This window comes from Leuciscus leuciscus (genome assembly GCF_965113295.1).
Source record: "Leuciscus leuciscus genome assembly, chromosome: 18".
In the NCBI taxonomy this organism is placed as follows: domain Eukaryota; kingdom Metazoa; phylum Chordata; class Actinopteri; order Cypriniformes; family Leuciscidae; genus Leuciscus; species Leuciscus leuciscus.
This window is the reverse complement of record NC_138742.1, coordinates 6,356,868-6,372,137: the sequence shown is the minus strand read 5'-3', so window position 1 is coordinate 6,372,137 and position 15,270 is coordinate 6,356,868. Positions and strand designations below refer to the sequence as shown.

At 40.1% G+C, this 15,270-nt stretch overlaps 1 protein-coding gene and 1 long non-coding RNA gene across 2 annotated transcripts in view; one reads left to right on the top strand and one right to left on the bottom strand.

Moving 5' to 3' along the window:
* Nucleotides 1–3,788: 3,788 nt before the first annotated feature.
* The window catches only part of podn (podocan), a 24,713-nt gene continuing 13,231 nt past the window's right edge, over nucleotides 3,789–15,270 (bottom strand). Inside the window, 6 exon segments of the mRNA XM_082144378.1 lie at nucleotides 3,789–5,321; nucleotides 11,903–12,051; nucleotides 12,706–13,363; nucleotides 13,503–13,618; nucleotides 13,818–13,974; nucleotides 14,051–14,160. Of these exon segments, the coding sequence (XP_082000504.1) occupies nucleotides 5,141–5,321; nucleotides 11,903–12,051; nucleotides 12,706–13,363; nucleotides 13,503–13,618; nucleotides 13,818–13,974; nucleotides 14,051–14,160 (1,371 nt within the window). The 3' untranslated portion in view covers nucleotides 3,789–5,140.
* Nucleotides 5,332–11,885, top strand: LOC309480032. Its single transcript, XR_014199513.1, has 3 exons — nucleotides 5,332–8,422; nucleotides 9,064–9,753; nucleotides 9,788–11,885. It is a non-coding gene; the product is annotated as an uncharacterized lncRNA (long non-coding RNA).

Below are 15,270 nucleotides of genomic sequence, written 5' to 3'. Positions count from 1 at the left end.
TAAATATTTTGTGTGGTGAATTATTAGCTGAGAGGATGAAATTTGGAAACCAATTAGTCTAATACATTTTAGCATGTGATTTTAACCATGTGTTCCAGTCACTTTGACCCTGAGAGGATTTGGTAGTTAATGTTATCGCATTGGTCTTATATGGTTATGGTTAATAATTTTGCACAGTAATCTGACAATAAATGTGGCACACCCAGATTTTCATAAAGTCTCTTTTCTGGCTACGCTATTGGTCTCTAAAGCATACTGAATTTACAAACACAGCTCATAACAACTTCCCAAAAACGTTTTGATAATTTGTGTTACACGTGTGAGGTGTTCCCGATCAAAAATAACATTTTAACTCATTTTGTTTCAGCGGTCTAACAGCGCTCATCAATGTCAAAATGTCTTAATGTTCGCAGAAGACGAGTGGTAATTCCAACGTAACGCTTTAAGTTTTAACAGCGAAAGAGTAAACTAAACATTTAACATTTGACAACTGTTTTACAATGGATATGTTTAAGACCCACAGTTACATACAGGGATGCTAACAATTCAACCTTTTAAAATAATTTCGCCATTTTGAATTGAAAATATGCACTCATTTAAACTCATCAGGGGGCCAATGTTTCGTAAAAATTGAAGCTTCCCCGGGCGCCGCCATTGATTAGCGGACCATCACCTGCTGTTAGCAATCCATTGACTCCCATTCATTTTGGCGTCACTTTGACAGCGAATAACTTTACATCTGAGGCGTTTAAAGACTCTATTTGTCCATTATTTATTTCTAAAGAAACACGAAAATGTATAAAAGGCTCCATTACCTTGTATCTTACGTTATGACCCCGTAGAAGCAGTTTTTGTAAAAATAGGCTAACGATTGCGTCATAACCACACGACTCTCTGTCGCACAGTAGAGAGATTACCGTATGGACAGGAGGAGAAGCTCGAGGGCAATCGGGGAGACGTGGAGGCAAAATGACAAAATAATTCATCAGAATACTTAGCAAAAGTTTCTCCTGCTCCTAGCTCATGGACACCTCCTACTCACACTCTCCGTCTCTGCAAGATTCGGAAGGGAATGATTCAGATTTCTCTCGGCACAGCTACTAGAAGAAGCTCAGTTTGAGTCTGCGCAGTACGCTCGACCATCAGGAAGTGAGTGCTTCTAATTGACTTCACTTTTCTCCGTTTGAATCCAATGGGGTCGCTGTGTCCATTTTATATACTGTCTATGAAACTCATTCATAACTGAATGTGACGAAGAAACGAGACAAAAAAAACATTGATTTATTTATTTTTTTTGACATATTAGACATACTGACAAGAGTGAATGTGTGCATATTATAAAATAAAATATTATTTGCAGAGTTTAAATGGATTACTTCACAACTAAACCACAAAACCAGTCTTATGTGTAATTTTTTTTTAATTGAGATTTATACATCATCTGAAAGCTGAATACATAATCTTTCCATTGATGTATGGTTTGTTAGGATAGGACAATATTTGGCTGAGATACAACTATTTGAAAATCTGGAATCTGAGGGTACAGAAAAATCGAAATATTGAGAAAATCGCCTTTAAAGTTGTCCATTTCTATTGGCTATAGTGCTGCATCCATTCACAAAAATAAATGTTTTATATATTTAAGGTGGGAAATTTAAAAAATATCTTCATGGAACATGATCTTTACTTAATATCCTAATGATTTTTGGCATAAAAGAAAAATCTATAATTTTGACCCATACAATGTTTTGTTGGCTATTGCCACAAATATATCCGTGCAAATATATCCAAATGATCCAGGGTCACATATTAGGCTATATGATTAGACCTAGAACTTCTTTTACCATTCTTCTTCTTTACTCCCTTAAATCCCATTTAATCCTTAAATTATTTCTTTAAATAAAAAGACAGGGATTTTCAGGTCAGGGATTTTCAGCACAGCACAAGGGTTAAGGACCTTTTTGCTTTTGTCCAATCAACTATAATAGGTTTCACGTTTGCTTTTTAATGCCTTTTATTGTTGTTTCACGACTCACGAGATGCGAGTGCAAAGGTTAATGGCGTCCGTCTAGTGCGCATTTACCTTGAAAAATAATGGAAAAGTAGCTCAATGGAATGGAGAAAAAAAAAGCATTCTGTGCGAGTGCAAAATGTGCTGTCAAAGAGAATGTTCAAAATGTTAAATGAAACGACCTGCGAAGATGACAAGCTCACTATCTTGAGCTTTTAGCTGGAGAATTAGAACACAAATATCTTCATATTTGTGTTGCATGTCATGTGCAGTTACCCATCGCGACACATTCATTAGTTAGACAGGTAATAAACTTTATTTTTTTTCTTCTAGGAACTGGCTGGCAGTTTAAACACCCTATCTTCTACAGAAGACCTTTCCGTTCATTAAACTCTGAAAGCGATTTCAGAAAATCACCACATTCTGCATGATGAAAGAAGAACTCTAAAGCATAACACAAATCTGTCTGCACAAAAAGTACATATAATTATCAAAACTTTCTTTACATGATGGAGAAAAGTTAACAACAACACATCAGACTGGCTTGAAAGGCTGTCATGATAAGTAAACTGAGAATTCTGTCATCATTTACTCACCCTTGTATCCTTCCAAACCTGTCTTCCGTTGAGCACAAAATGAGAATTTTTGAAGAATCTTCATGCAGGTCTTGAGGGACGACATCTGCCAAGCAGAAATGTGCAAAATTCAAAACTCTCTTTTAATTCATGAGTGTTCATTTTGAATAGAATTGGTCTAAACTGACAGGAAGTTGAATTGAAATGACAGGATTTGGAATTCTAATTCTAATTCAAAATAAATTTAACAGGAAATTGGAATTTTGGGTGCATTCTTTGTAAATTAAGTGTTCATGTTTGTAAATCTGTAAGGCCTATAAAACCTTCAAACTTTAATGTTGCTGTATGTTATTTTTACTTGTTTATTTTTTTGACTGTAGTAAAGCATAAAAACACCATATGTTTGCAGATATTTAGAAAACATGCTAAGTTCATATTCAAGAATATATTCATATTCAATACGCCAGTTATTCTTACTTTAAAATGTGAGTTCCGTGTTGGAATGTCTGTTTTTGTTTTGATCTGTGTGATCCCGCCCACTGCCGATTTACCCAATCGTATTTTGACACCCCGGGTTGCCAGTTGGCAGGAAAACACAGCAAACAAACTAGGTCAGAGATCGTAGATTCCCGACAAAAAAAAAAAAAGTATCGGCATCTATCTAAAAATCCTGAGGAATATGAAAATGTGGATAAATCAACTTACAGTACAGTGTAAGACTCGTTGCCTTCCATTGTCAGTTGCGCTCGTTCCTGTTGCGTGTCCTCAATCTGGCAACCCGCGTGAGCGTCGAGTCTGAAGAGGAGGAGGCAGGGGAAGCAACTCTCTCCAATATTTTGAATTTGGACTGCAGTACCCATTTCAACCACTAGCTGTCAATATTACTTACTGCACCTTTAAGCCAACATTAATTTGCATTTTTCTTGTTAAAATTACACTTATTTGGGTTATATGAATTTCAGTTTATTTAAAGGGATGGTTCGGAGTAAAATCAACCTATAGGGTCCTTTGCACCATGACCTCGAGCCAAAAGTTAGAGCTTATTTAGAGATATCAGCCTTTTAGATATTTAGAGATATCTTAGTGCAGGTGCTAATGGATCGCTACCGCTAACCCGGACGTCGACGTCACTTCAGTGATTTGGGAAAAGCATAAAAAAGTCCTGGCAGAAAGCCAGTTTATCCAAAAAAATTTATAAAAAATTTTTCCGAAGTGTTAACAACTTAGTGTTAACTAATAATTGTTGCAAACTGGTACTACCAACAAAATATTAGTGCATTCCTGGAACTGGGCGTCGTTACACTTCATCCTTATGCATCGCTTTCTGCCAGGACTTTTACGTGCTTTTCCCAAATCACTGAAGTGACCTCGACGTCCGGGTTAGCGGTAGCATTAGCCATCAGACAAGTGTTATTTAAATAAACTCCTGATGTACTTACAAACTTTCCAATGCCTCGTTTTATGAGCACAGAACCTATTTGTACTACTGTAGAAGTTTGGTACCATTCTGGGCATTATTAGTGGGGTAATTTACGAGATACATCATAGGATCCACTAGCGGCTGCACTAAGACATCCGGCTGATATCTCTAAATAAGCTCTAACTTTAATAATGTTCGACCAAGGGGAAAAGGCTTCTGGGGGGTGTTTGGCTCGAGGTCATGGTGCAAAGGACCCTAGGTTGATTTTACTCCGAACCATCCCTTTAAATTCTGCTTCCTTATTAAAATTAAAATTCAATTCCGGTTCCATTTTGCTTCCTGAGTTCCAATTCAATTCAAAATCAGGAATTGATGGGAGTTAAAAAAAAAAAAAACATTCTCAACTGATTCTGAATGGTGCACACCAAACAAACAAACAAATAATGATATCCCCTGTTATGTTATGTTACAAATCTTTCAAAATCATCAAATCTTTTCAAATCAATAGATTTGTGAATAGCACCCCAAAATTTAAGTTGTTCTTGGGAAAACTGTCTAAACATCAAACTATCAATGATATAAAATGTAGTGTTGCACATTGATGCACCACTTTTGAATCTAAATGAGATTTCTACTTAAATTCAGTCAGTTTCCACATGACTTCAGAAGACCTGGTATACACTTTTTCAGTCAGTCTTCCTTTACAGAAGAAAAGAAATACTCAGATGAGCCTTTTCTCTTGAGAAAGAAATTATAATTTCATAGCACAAAATGTATTCATACATGTAAACACAGTGAGCAATGAGTCATGAATTGGCAAACATCACAAAAACAAAAAAATAAAAGACAACCAATAAATCTTTCCGGTATCCTGCACCAGATATTTACATACTGTTTATGAGACACTTCTTTTCTTACCATTGCATCTGATTACAACATAAAGCCAAATGAAAATCAAGCCTTTTTCATGTCTATAATATCTTCCCATGCACTCGAACGTAATTTAGAAATGAGTCACACTCTGTCAGCAGCCAAAATGCATGTATAAATTCAAACTGGTTGTCATTTTTATTTTATTTTTGAGTAAGGGAAAGTTCAGGGCATGAATTTTACTGTTTTCCATTCCTTCCTGACTCATGAATGTTTCTCCTCGTCTTCATCAAACGGTAAGTCCTCCTCCTCCTCTTCCTCCTCTTCTCCTCCTCCTCGGCCTCGGTTGGGAGAGATGTTACCGTGGCCAATGTCCAACACCTGAAGCTTGGACAGGTGAGAAAAAGACTCTTCGGATACCGAATGAACTGAGAGACGATTAAATCTGAGGGAGAAAGAGAATGAGAGAGGCAGAGAAATAGTTAATGCACTGAATTTAAAAGAAAAAACATTTTCTTCCTCGGTATTTTTGTCTAGTTTTCCTGTACAAATATCTAAACATTCCTAAATCAGGATACATTTACTTGAGAAGCAAAATTACTTAAGATGTTATGTCTTGTTTCTGAAAAATCTATCAAAAAGAAGTGTTTAACCTTAAAACAAGTGAATAGGCCTTCCAATGGGCTCAGAATACAAAATAAACTTTATTCTAGGGTGAAACTACTTTATTTTTCTGACCCCACTGGAAGGCCTATTTTCATGTTTTTAAAAAAGAAGTCTTTTAAAAGACTTATTTTTGATATATATTTTTAATATCTTAAAGGGGACCAATTATGCCCTTTTACAAAGTCTTGATTTTGTTTTTGGCCTCTACTAGAACAAGTTTTCATACTTGAATGTTCAAAACACATTATTTTTCCCATATTCTCAATTTTTGCAGCTCCTCTCTTCCCAGTCTGTCAGTAACGCTCTGTTTAGTTCCTGTCTCTATGAAGCCCCTCCTTCTGAAAAGCACACTGTGCTCTGATTGGTCGGCTTAACCGGTGTGTTGTGATTGGTCAAGAGCTTCGAGCGTGTTTGCGAAATGTCCCGCCTCTTACCATAACCGCCAGTTTCAACACATTACTAACTAACTCAACCAGGCCCCGCCCCTTTATTCTGCGTATGAATTATTAAAATGGGGAATATTGTGACGTGTTCGTTCCTGGAAGAAAACTCAAGACTACAATGGAGGCGTTTCGGGGAATTCAGAAACACTGACACTGATAGAGTATAACTCCCTAGGAACCATTTAGATCAAGTTGTATGTTGCTTTAAGAAAGTTTAGATATTTGTACTGGAAAACAAGACAAAAATACTGAGGAAGAACATCATTTTTAGTAGTGTTTTTCACTTCGAACATGCCATCTCATTCCAGTTTAGATGGTGAGTGAATTCTCAGAAAAGATGAGTCGTTCAATCCTGGACTGTTGGATGCTCTCAAATCAAAGCAGGAATTCAGCTCTCCAGCCCATATTTTTTTTAATAGACCAGCTAAATTGCAAAAAAATTACACTGACATGGCTTGTAATGGCTCAGGCATGTCAACTTCCATCATGTCCATGATGTCGTTCACCTACGCACTTGAGACTGAGTGCTTTATTGATGCACATGAATCCATCATTTTCATTTTCTTCCATATTAATAGATACTGCAGAGAGCGGACAGGAAATTATGTACAAGAGGCCTGGAATCTGCCTCTGCAACATGAGCATTGGGTTTGGGGAATCAACTCAATATATATGTATATCGAACAATTTTCATGTTCACTTCCACTTCCGTTCGCTTCTTGAATGCCTCTGTTTTTCTGCCAACGTGAATGACCATTTAAATTTTTGGTGAAATTTTACAGAAAATAACAGAGGCCTAGTAGGCCTAGTGACATAAAGGTCTTTTTATTTGATTCCACCAAAACAGAGGAGCAGAAACATAACGACGTGCTTCTTTTTGGTTTTTAAAGTATTGTTACCACTATAATGTATTGACTGCAAAAAATATATTAATTTGTTCAATTCATTTTTTTACCACTGACATGCTCTGGTTCGCCTCACACTTTGAAAACTGATTTAAGACATTTTTCCTTATATAGAAACTTTTTGTCAAAAAGCGTTCATTAAAATTAATTCATTAATAAGCATTAATAAGAACGCTTGTGTTTTATATAGAACCCCATTGAACCTTTATTTCTAAGAGTGAATATAGTCGGCAACATTATAAAGTGAAACATGGGTAATTTCAAAAGATGAGCGTTTATCAAATTTTTGATCAAAGTGCTTCCAAGTATAAATTATTATTTTATTAATAACATAATACTTCATAGTAAATATTTAGTTTCACAAAGGTACAAATTAAAAATTTGCTTTTCATTATCATTTTTACACAATTCTCTTTCTCAGTATATTTGTCTTTTTTTCCACAGTACAAATATCTAAACATTCTTAAATCAAGATACAATTACCTGAGAAGGAAAATGGCATAATGATGACAATTAAGCTACTTCAAGCTTAAAAAGGTTCAGAAAAATAAATATGTTTTCTCTATGAATTAAGTTTATTTTTCTGACTCCACTGGCAAATAGTTTCTTGCTTTAAGCATTTTAATACAATTTCGATTTTTAGAAAAAACAAGATGTAACGGTGTGGTGTAGTCAGGAACAGGCTGAAGACACTCCAAACACTTTAATAGCAGCACTCAAGAATCATGAAACAGACTGTGAAACTCACATTAACATGACGTAGGTATTACAGTGACCGGACAAGGAGTGCAGGAGAAGGAACAACTTAAGTAGTGAACATAACAAGGATAATTACTCAACACAGCTGACGCACATGAACTAATAATGACGGTAACCAAGGAGACAGATGAGTAGCGGGAAACTGAACAAAGAAATATGTGACAGATGAAAACAAATTCAAAGTCCATGAACGAAACGTAACTGAACATGACATAACGCCCCTCCCGGCAAGGCGCGTCCTCGTGCCGTAGAAGATTGTTGACAGATGGAGAGATGGCGGAGGTTTAGGACGTGGCAAAGGGCTGGTGGAAGGAGCAGGCGGACAGACAGATGGCGACGACCAGGGAGGAGCAGGAGGTAGCATCCGTGGTGAAGACGGGAGGAGTGGCCAGGTGGATGCGACCAAGAGCTCAGCCATGCCGGAGCCCAAGGCGGAGTCGACGGCGGGAGGAGCCATGATGGTGGTGACATCTGGGGAACGACCGATGTCGAAGGAGCCTTGGGAGGTGGAGCCCACCACGCAGACGGAAGTCCGAGGAAGTGATGGGATGCCGATGATCTAGGCGGCTGCGACGAAGCCTCCGCGACGACCCCCAGAGATGGAAGTGGGGATCCGGAAGGCTGAGGATGAGCTGGTGTGACCGAGGGCGGAGGAGGAGCCTGAGGGAGGGCGGAGCTTGCCGAAGTCAAAGGGGTGGAGTGACGGAGGGCAGCGGACAGCCCGCAAGTGCACAGTGGAGGCGTGGCGATGTCCGACTCAGGTGGAGCTGAGGGTCTAAAGCCTGGAACACACCAAGCCGACGGTCGGCCGTCGGGCAGTTTCCGTGCGTCGGCCGACTAAATCTTCTCAGTGTGTTCCGCACCGTCGGCTGAAATTGGTCCTCGTCGGCTTTGTAACGGCCGATTCGACATGTTGAATCGGCGTCGGGCCGTCGGTGAAAGAGGGAACTCTGATTGGCTGTTCAGCTTAGTGACCGAGTCAGTGCACGAGAATAATAGCAAAATAGCGAGCAAAGTCAAAACGGTACAGATAGAAGGCTGTTCTAATGATATGTCATCTTACCTGAGTGTTCCCTGGTGCATATTTCAATATTAACACGAGAGGAGTGGAATAAAGACAGTGTTTAGCAGGATTGATATTCAAAACGGTAAGCACGCACTGCTTTGTTTACGGTTTGTGTAACTGCAGCCGGCAGCGCCGGTTTCCCTTTTTGAATGACGAATATAGACGAATATATCTGCAGAAATAGACAGCTGTCTCATTTACACGCAGGCGCAGAACGCGCATTCTAGCTGACAGTCGGCTGTAGTTCTCTCGGTGTGTTCAAGTGCAGCTTTTTACCCCGACGCGAGGCGACAACACAGTCGGCTTTCATCAGCGCTAGTTCGTCTGCGTCGGCTTGGTGTGTTCCAGGCTTAAGGAAGCCCGGTGAGGGCGAATGGCTGATGGTCAACACTGGAGTAGAGGAGGGAAGGAGCGCAAGCGCAGGAGCCGGGTCGCCGGGTCAAGGTGGGACAGAACAGCGAGGCTGGAGGCGGAGCCACGGGCTCGTCGCACCCAGGACGAGTAGGCTCCCAGCAGGTCCACGGTGTAGCCACGCCACTGAGAGGAGGATGGGGTGACACAGAGGGACTGATGGGGAGTGATGATGACTGGGTGGCAGGCTTGGCTGAGGACTGAAAATGGAGAGTGGCACAAAAACTGACAAAAAAAATTTAGCATTCCTGATGGCAGTATGTAGTGGTGGGAGAGGGAGGCTGGGTGAGGATAACAGGACTGATGAAGAAGATTCAGATGAGTTCAAGGGACACAAGGAATTAGACTCTCCACACTTAATCTGTCCAACAGGTCCAGCCAGTGCTCGCTCTCAGTGCCGGGAGGGCGGGCGTGGCTCGCTTCCATCCCCTCGAACTTGATGAGGATTCCCACGGCGATGGGCGTGTTCCCCGGCTCCCACCCCTGGTCAGACTCTCCGTGGTGCTTCAACTCCGGGCCGATGGTGTGCTCTGCCCTCCCATTCTCGGGCACGGGCTTAATCGTCGCTGCAGCCGGAAGTCTCCAGTTGATGGGGATGGTGACGGGCTGGGCTCTGGGTCTGGTCAGGTTCTGGGTCTGGCCAGGTTCTGGGTCTGGCCAGGTTCTGGGTCGGGGCTGTACGCTCTGGAAGGTAGATGGGGTTGTGGAAGTTCGCCCCAATCCAGAACAGGGTCTTTAGGGTCTCGTCGTCGAGCGGGCGGGTAAGTGCACTGAAATAAACTGAGCTCTTATATCCATTTTGGAGGTCCGGTCATCTGTAATGGTGTAGAGTAGTGAGAAACAGGCTAAAGATAAAATCCAAACAATTTAATAGCAACTCTCAAGAATCATGCACCATGACATAGGTATTACAGTGACCGGACAAGGAGTGCAGGAGAAGGAACAACTTAAGTAGTGAACATAACAAGGATAATTACTCAACACAGCTGACGCACATGAACTAATAATGATGGTAACCAAGGAGACGGATGAGTAGCGGGAAACTGAACAAAGAAGCATGTGACAGATGAAAACGCACTCAAGAGTCCATGAACAAAACAAAACTGAACGTGACACATGACTTATCTTTAATAATTTTGCTTCTCTAACAAATGTATCCTGATTTAAAAATATTTGTATATTTGTACTGAAAAACTAGACAAAAATACTGAGGGAAAAAAATCAGTTTAGCAGTGCATTGCACAACAAACCGGGGTCTGAAATACACATTTTTAAATCCTATTATGTGTTAGATAAAAATGATTGTTCAGAGAGGGACATATTTGTTAAGAAAATTGTTAAATGTAACATAAAAAGTTGATTAGAATGTTAAAATTCTATAGATATAGGATTCTATAAAAACAAAATCTCATCTACTCAAAAAAACAAAAACACACCAGATGAAATAACAACATAGCAAAGTAATCTCACAGCAGAAGGAACATCTCTTCTTCTTTTGTATAAACACCATCATTAAACCTGAGTCAGCGTATTTTCATGTTGCACCATCATCATCATCATCATCATCATCATCACATCCCAGCACCTAAACTAGTCCAAATCCCAGTGCTTCTCATATTTCTGAAACCAATAAACAGATCAAGATGGGAAAACTATTTTGAGAAATGTTCTTAAAATGCACCATGTCATTCAGTCCACATGCTCCCCGACTCAGATTACACTCTGAACGCTTGTTATGATATTGTATGATTTTATGGGAAATGTTCTCGCCTCGCGTTATGTGGGAGTTAGTACAGCTGTGTGAGCTCTGAAATAAGTTCATTATAGCAGAGCAGATCCAACAGACCACAGAAATGAATCGCAGAGTTTGAGAAAAAGAATGATCTGATTCAAATGTGTTTGCATGTATAAACAAAACACATTGGCTCATTATAAAAGCCAACAATGCAAACAAGCCACGTTTACATGAGATTTTGAAGTCATCTGGGTTTTATCTGGTTTTGACACGAAAACATAAACAGACATGCAAAAACCCTTGCAGACAATTAATAAGCCATCAGAACGGCGGTAAAATGTGTTTACTTGCAAAGTCAGGATAATGAACAAAAATCCATGTGCCGATCCAGTTTTGCTAAAACAGTTTATGACTTTTGACTGATTAAACAACACCATTTATGACCTTTATATGACATGTTTTTTGTTTTATTAACTGCTCATTTATACTTATAGGAGACATCTATTCCATAATGATTAGAAAGTGCAGAAAGTTTGTCCAGCAAGGATGCATCAAATTGATCAAAAGACAATCAAGATATTTATAATATTACAAAATATTTCTATTTAAAATAAATGCTGTTCTTTTGGACTTTCTATTCATCAAAGAATCCTGAAAAAATATTGCATCACAGTTTCAGTTTTCAACACTGATATTAATTAGAAATGTTTCTTGAGCAGCAAACCATCATATTAGAATGATTTCTGAAGGGTCATGTGACGCTGAAGACTGGAGTAATGATGCTGAAAATTCAGCTTTGATCGCAGGAATAAATTACATTTTAAAGTATATTCAAATAGAAACCAGTTATTTTAATTTGCAATAATATTTCCCAATTTCACTGTATTTTTGATCAATTAAATGCAGCCTTGGGTAATGTAAAAAGATTTCTTTCAAAATATGCTTTCGACCGAACAATCTTCTAGTGGGACGCAGGCCTCACGACGAGTTAAAGTACAAACACTACTCATAATCATGAAAGAGAGAAAGAGCAGGAGTCACCTGAGGAAGATCCCTTTAATGTTGGGTGTGTTGAGGAAGGCTGTGGCGGAAACCGAGCTGATCCTGTTGTTCTGCAGGTGAAGGAACTCCAGAGACTCGGGCAGGTCAGGAGGAACGTGAGACAACATGTTACCGGAGAGATCCAGCGTCTGAAACACACATAAAACATGCTCAAGCATCCTCTTTCTCCATATATCACACAATAAAGGGAGATGGACAAACCCCAAACCTTCAAATGTGAAATTGGACTTTATGGATCAGGAAACAGATCACATGAATCTTTCCTTGGCTACAAACAGCACTTATGAGAGCATGCAATGACAGATATTTCACCCTTTTATATCTTGTCTTTTATGTAAGAGTCTGCTTTTCTTATCCAGCTGAAGGGAGAAAAACAAGCTCTCTCTGAGATTGCTTATCCACACTAAAAAAATAAATAAAAGAACAGAATATAAAATAAAATGCTTTTCCTGAGGTCAACCTATAACATCAGTTATAAGTTACTTGCACAAAACCATTGTAATCTAGTTGATAACTGGTTGAGACTTTACCTACCTAATTTTAATTTTATCGTGAATAAAACACAGCTATTGACCAATCAGAATCAAGGATCGGAACTAACCATTTTATAAAATGGTCATATACTGTACATTCATAAGATCAATAACTGGTCTTTGTTTCTATCAAATCAGTCCTCATGCAAATTATCTTATTATCAAATTACTGCCTTTCTAAGCAATTTCATTTATAAAGAAAAACCAAACATATGGAAAATATTACATTTCTTCCACACTATCTCTCACCGTGAGTGCGCTCAGCTCCTGCCACGCTCCCTGGTAGATGGAGTTGAGCTTCAGTTGGTTGTTGGCCAGGTAGATCTCCCTCAGCGAGCTCATTCCCATCAGAGCTCCTTCTGGTACCTCAGTCATCTGGTTGTCCTTCACCTTCAGAATCTGGAGGCTCTTGGGAAGCCCCAGCGGCAGCGCCTGGAGCTTGTTTCCCGACAGATCCAACGTCTCCAGGATCCTGAGCTTCCTGAAGGCCTCTCTGTGGAGCTTGGCACTGGTGAGGCGGTTGTAACTGAGGTTGAGCTCGGTGAGGGTGTAAAGCGTGATCAGATCGTTGCGTCCGATCTCGCTGATGTGGTTGTGGAGAAGCATGAGGGTTTTCGCGCGGCGAGGAAGGCCGCGGGGAACTCGCTCTAGGAGGTTGTTGTACATGTGGACGGTGTGGAGACGTTTGAGGCCCTGGAAGGCGGCCGGATGGATGGAGCGAGAGCGGAGGTGGTTGTTGTGGAGGAGCAGGTACTCCAAGTTTCGGATGGGCGTCAGAGCGTTGACTGCGATGCTCTGGATGTAATTCTTCTCCAGGTGAAGCAGGACGATATTGCGGGGTAGCCCGAGAGGAACCATGGTCAAGTTGTTATTGGACAAATCCAGATATTCCATACTGTTCAAGTGACTGATGAGAGAAGGCAGGATATTTTCCATCAGTTACAGCTCAGGGTAGAGTTTTTACAAGATGAAGAAGAAGAGAGCCGTGCAGAAGAAAGAGTGGGAGGTAAATTAGGGTTTTTCTTGGTTTATTCAGTCATGCTGACCTGAAGGTCTCGTTGTCCACGCCATCATTACTCAAGAAGTTGTTTTGCAGGTAAAGTTCTCGAAGATGAGACAAATTATCGAATGCACCAGCGGGAATCTTCTCCAGCTTGTTGTTCTGCATAAAAATAGACAAACAATTATATAAACAATGGTTATTTTTTGATTCAGAGATGTGTACTGGGGCAATTATGCCATTATGTATCTTAGTGATGTGGACTGAAAGTGGTTCAGAACAACCTGAGTGCGTGTAAACGATTGCTGAGCACTTGTTTTTGTGTAATCTCTTCATTTAATGAGCTACGCACGGGTCTTACCTTCAGGTGTAGACGGTAGAGGGCGGTGGGCAGACTTTTAGGGACATAACGAAGGAAATTACTGGACATAATGAGGATCTCGAGGTTGTCTGATCCATTAAACATGCTCTCTGGCAGGCCGGCATCCGTTAGCTTGTTGTTATGGAGATAAACTGACCTGAAGCACAGCACACAGACCGTTAACACTCAAAAAGCAACACATAAAGCAAGTGAAAAGAGCATTTTGGGCTTACTTCAGGGCAGGCTTCTGGCCAAATGTGTTGGGGTAGATTTTAGTGAGCTGGTTTGCAGCGAAGTCAGCGCTGACCAAAGAGCCAGGGAGGTGTCTGGGAGCTGCTGTGAGCTGTGAACACGTTTAAAAGCATCATGTCAAGACCAGTCGGTCCTTACGGCAAAATGAACACTGACACAGACACAGTCATGAAGCGGAAAGATAAATAATAAATGGACACAATAAATGGATTTTTTTTTTATTATGTCAGAAGAAAGAGCAGAAAGTGATACCAGAGACATTAAAGTAACACTCTGCAGTACATTAACTTTCAATGATGCATTTATTTGATGAAAAATGCAGTAAAAACTGTAAAATTGTGAAATATTATTACAATTACAATATGATCCTTCAGAAATCATTTTAATATGCTGATCTGATGCTTAAAGGGATAGTTCACCCAAAAATGAAAATTCTCAGTAATTACTCACCCTCATGTTGTTCCAACCCCGTAAGACTTTCATTCATCTTCGTAACACAAGATACTTTTGATTAAATCGAAATTGCACAGTGTGTACCTTATGTGCGCTGATACGCGGTGGCCGGACCATCATTCTATCGAACGTTACATAACCAATCAAACTTCATCCTTACGTTCTTAACTTTAAAGCAGATTTTAGATTGGTTAATTAGCTGTCAATCACTCCCTTTCACTGCGTGACAGGGAGCTGACTACCGCGCGAAATTTAAAAGGCTAAATAAGAGAGAAGATGAAACGCTGACAGATTTATTTTGTAAACCGTCACCTAAAGTCACAAATAATCCTGGAGTTGGCGATGTGGTTAATGTGGATCCACCAGCTGAAAAGAAATCGTACAGCTTTTGGAGAGAGTGGCTAAAAGATTTCGAGTGGCTGATGGTTCAATGCATTGCGTTCACTGTAAAGCCTGTGGGACAGAGTTTTGCAGGTAACACAGCGTTCACAACTGAACTGAATCAATACATTTTAAGCGCGAGAGCTTGGTTAAACACGGAGAGAGTGCCAAGCACAGAAAATGCAAGGACAAGTATGTGGCAAACAAATCATGTTCATCGGGTTCGATTATTAAGGCTTTTAATCGCCAGGATGCTGCCAGTCGTTCCGCTCCACTGGCAGAGCTAAACATCAAATTTGGATGGTGCTCTTAAATATTTGCTGGTGCTCCTACCAAGTAAAAAATTTTATTTCGAGCTCTGTATATA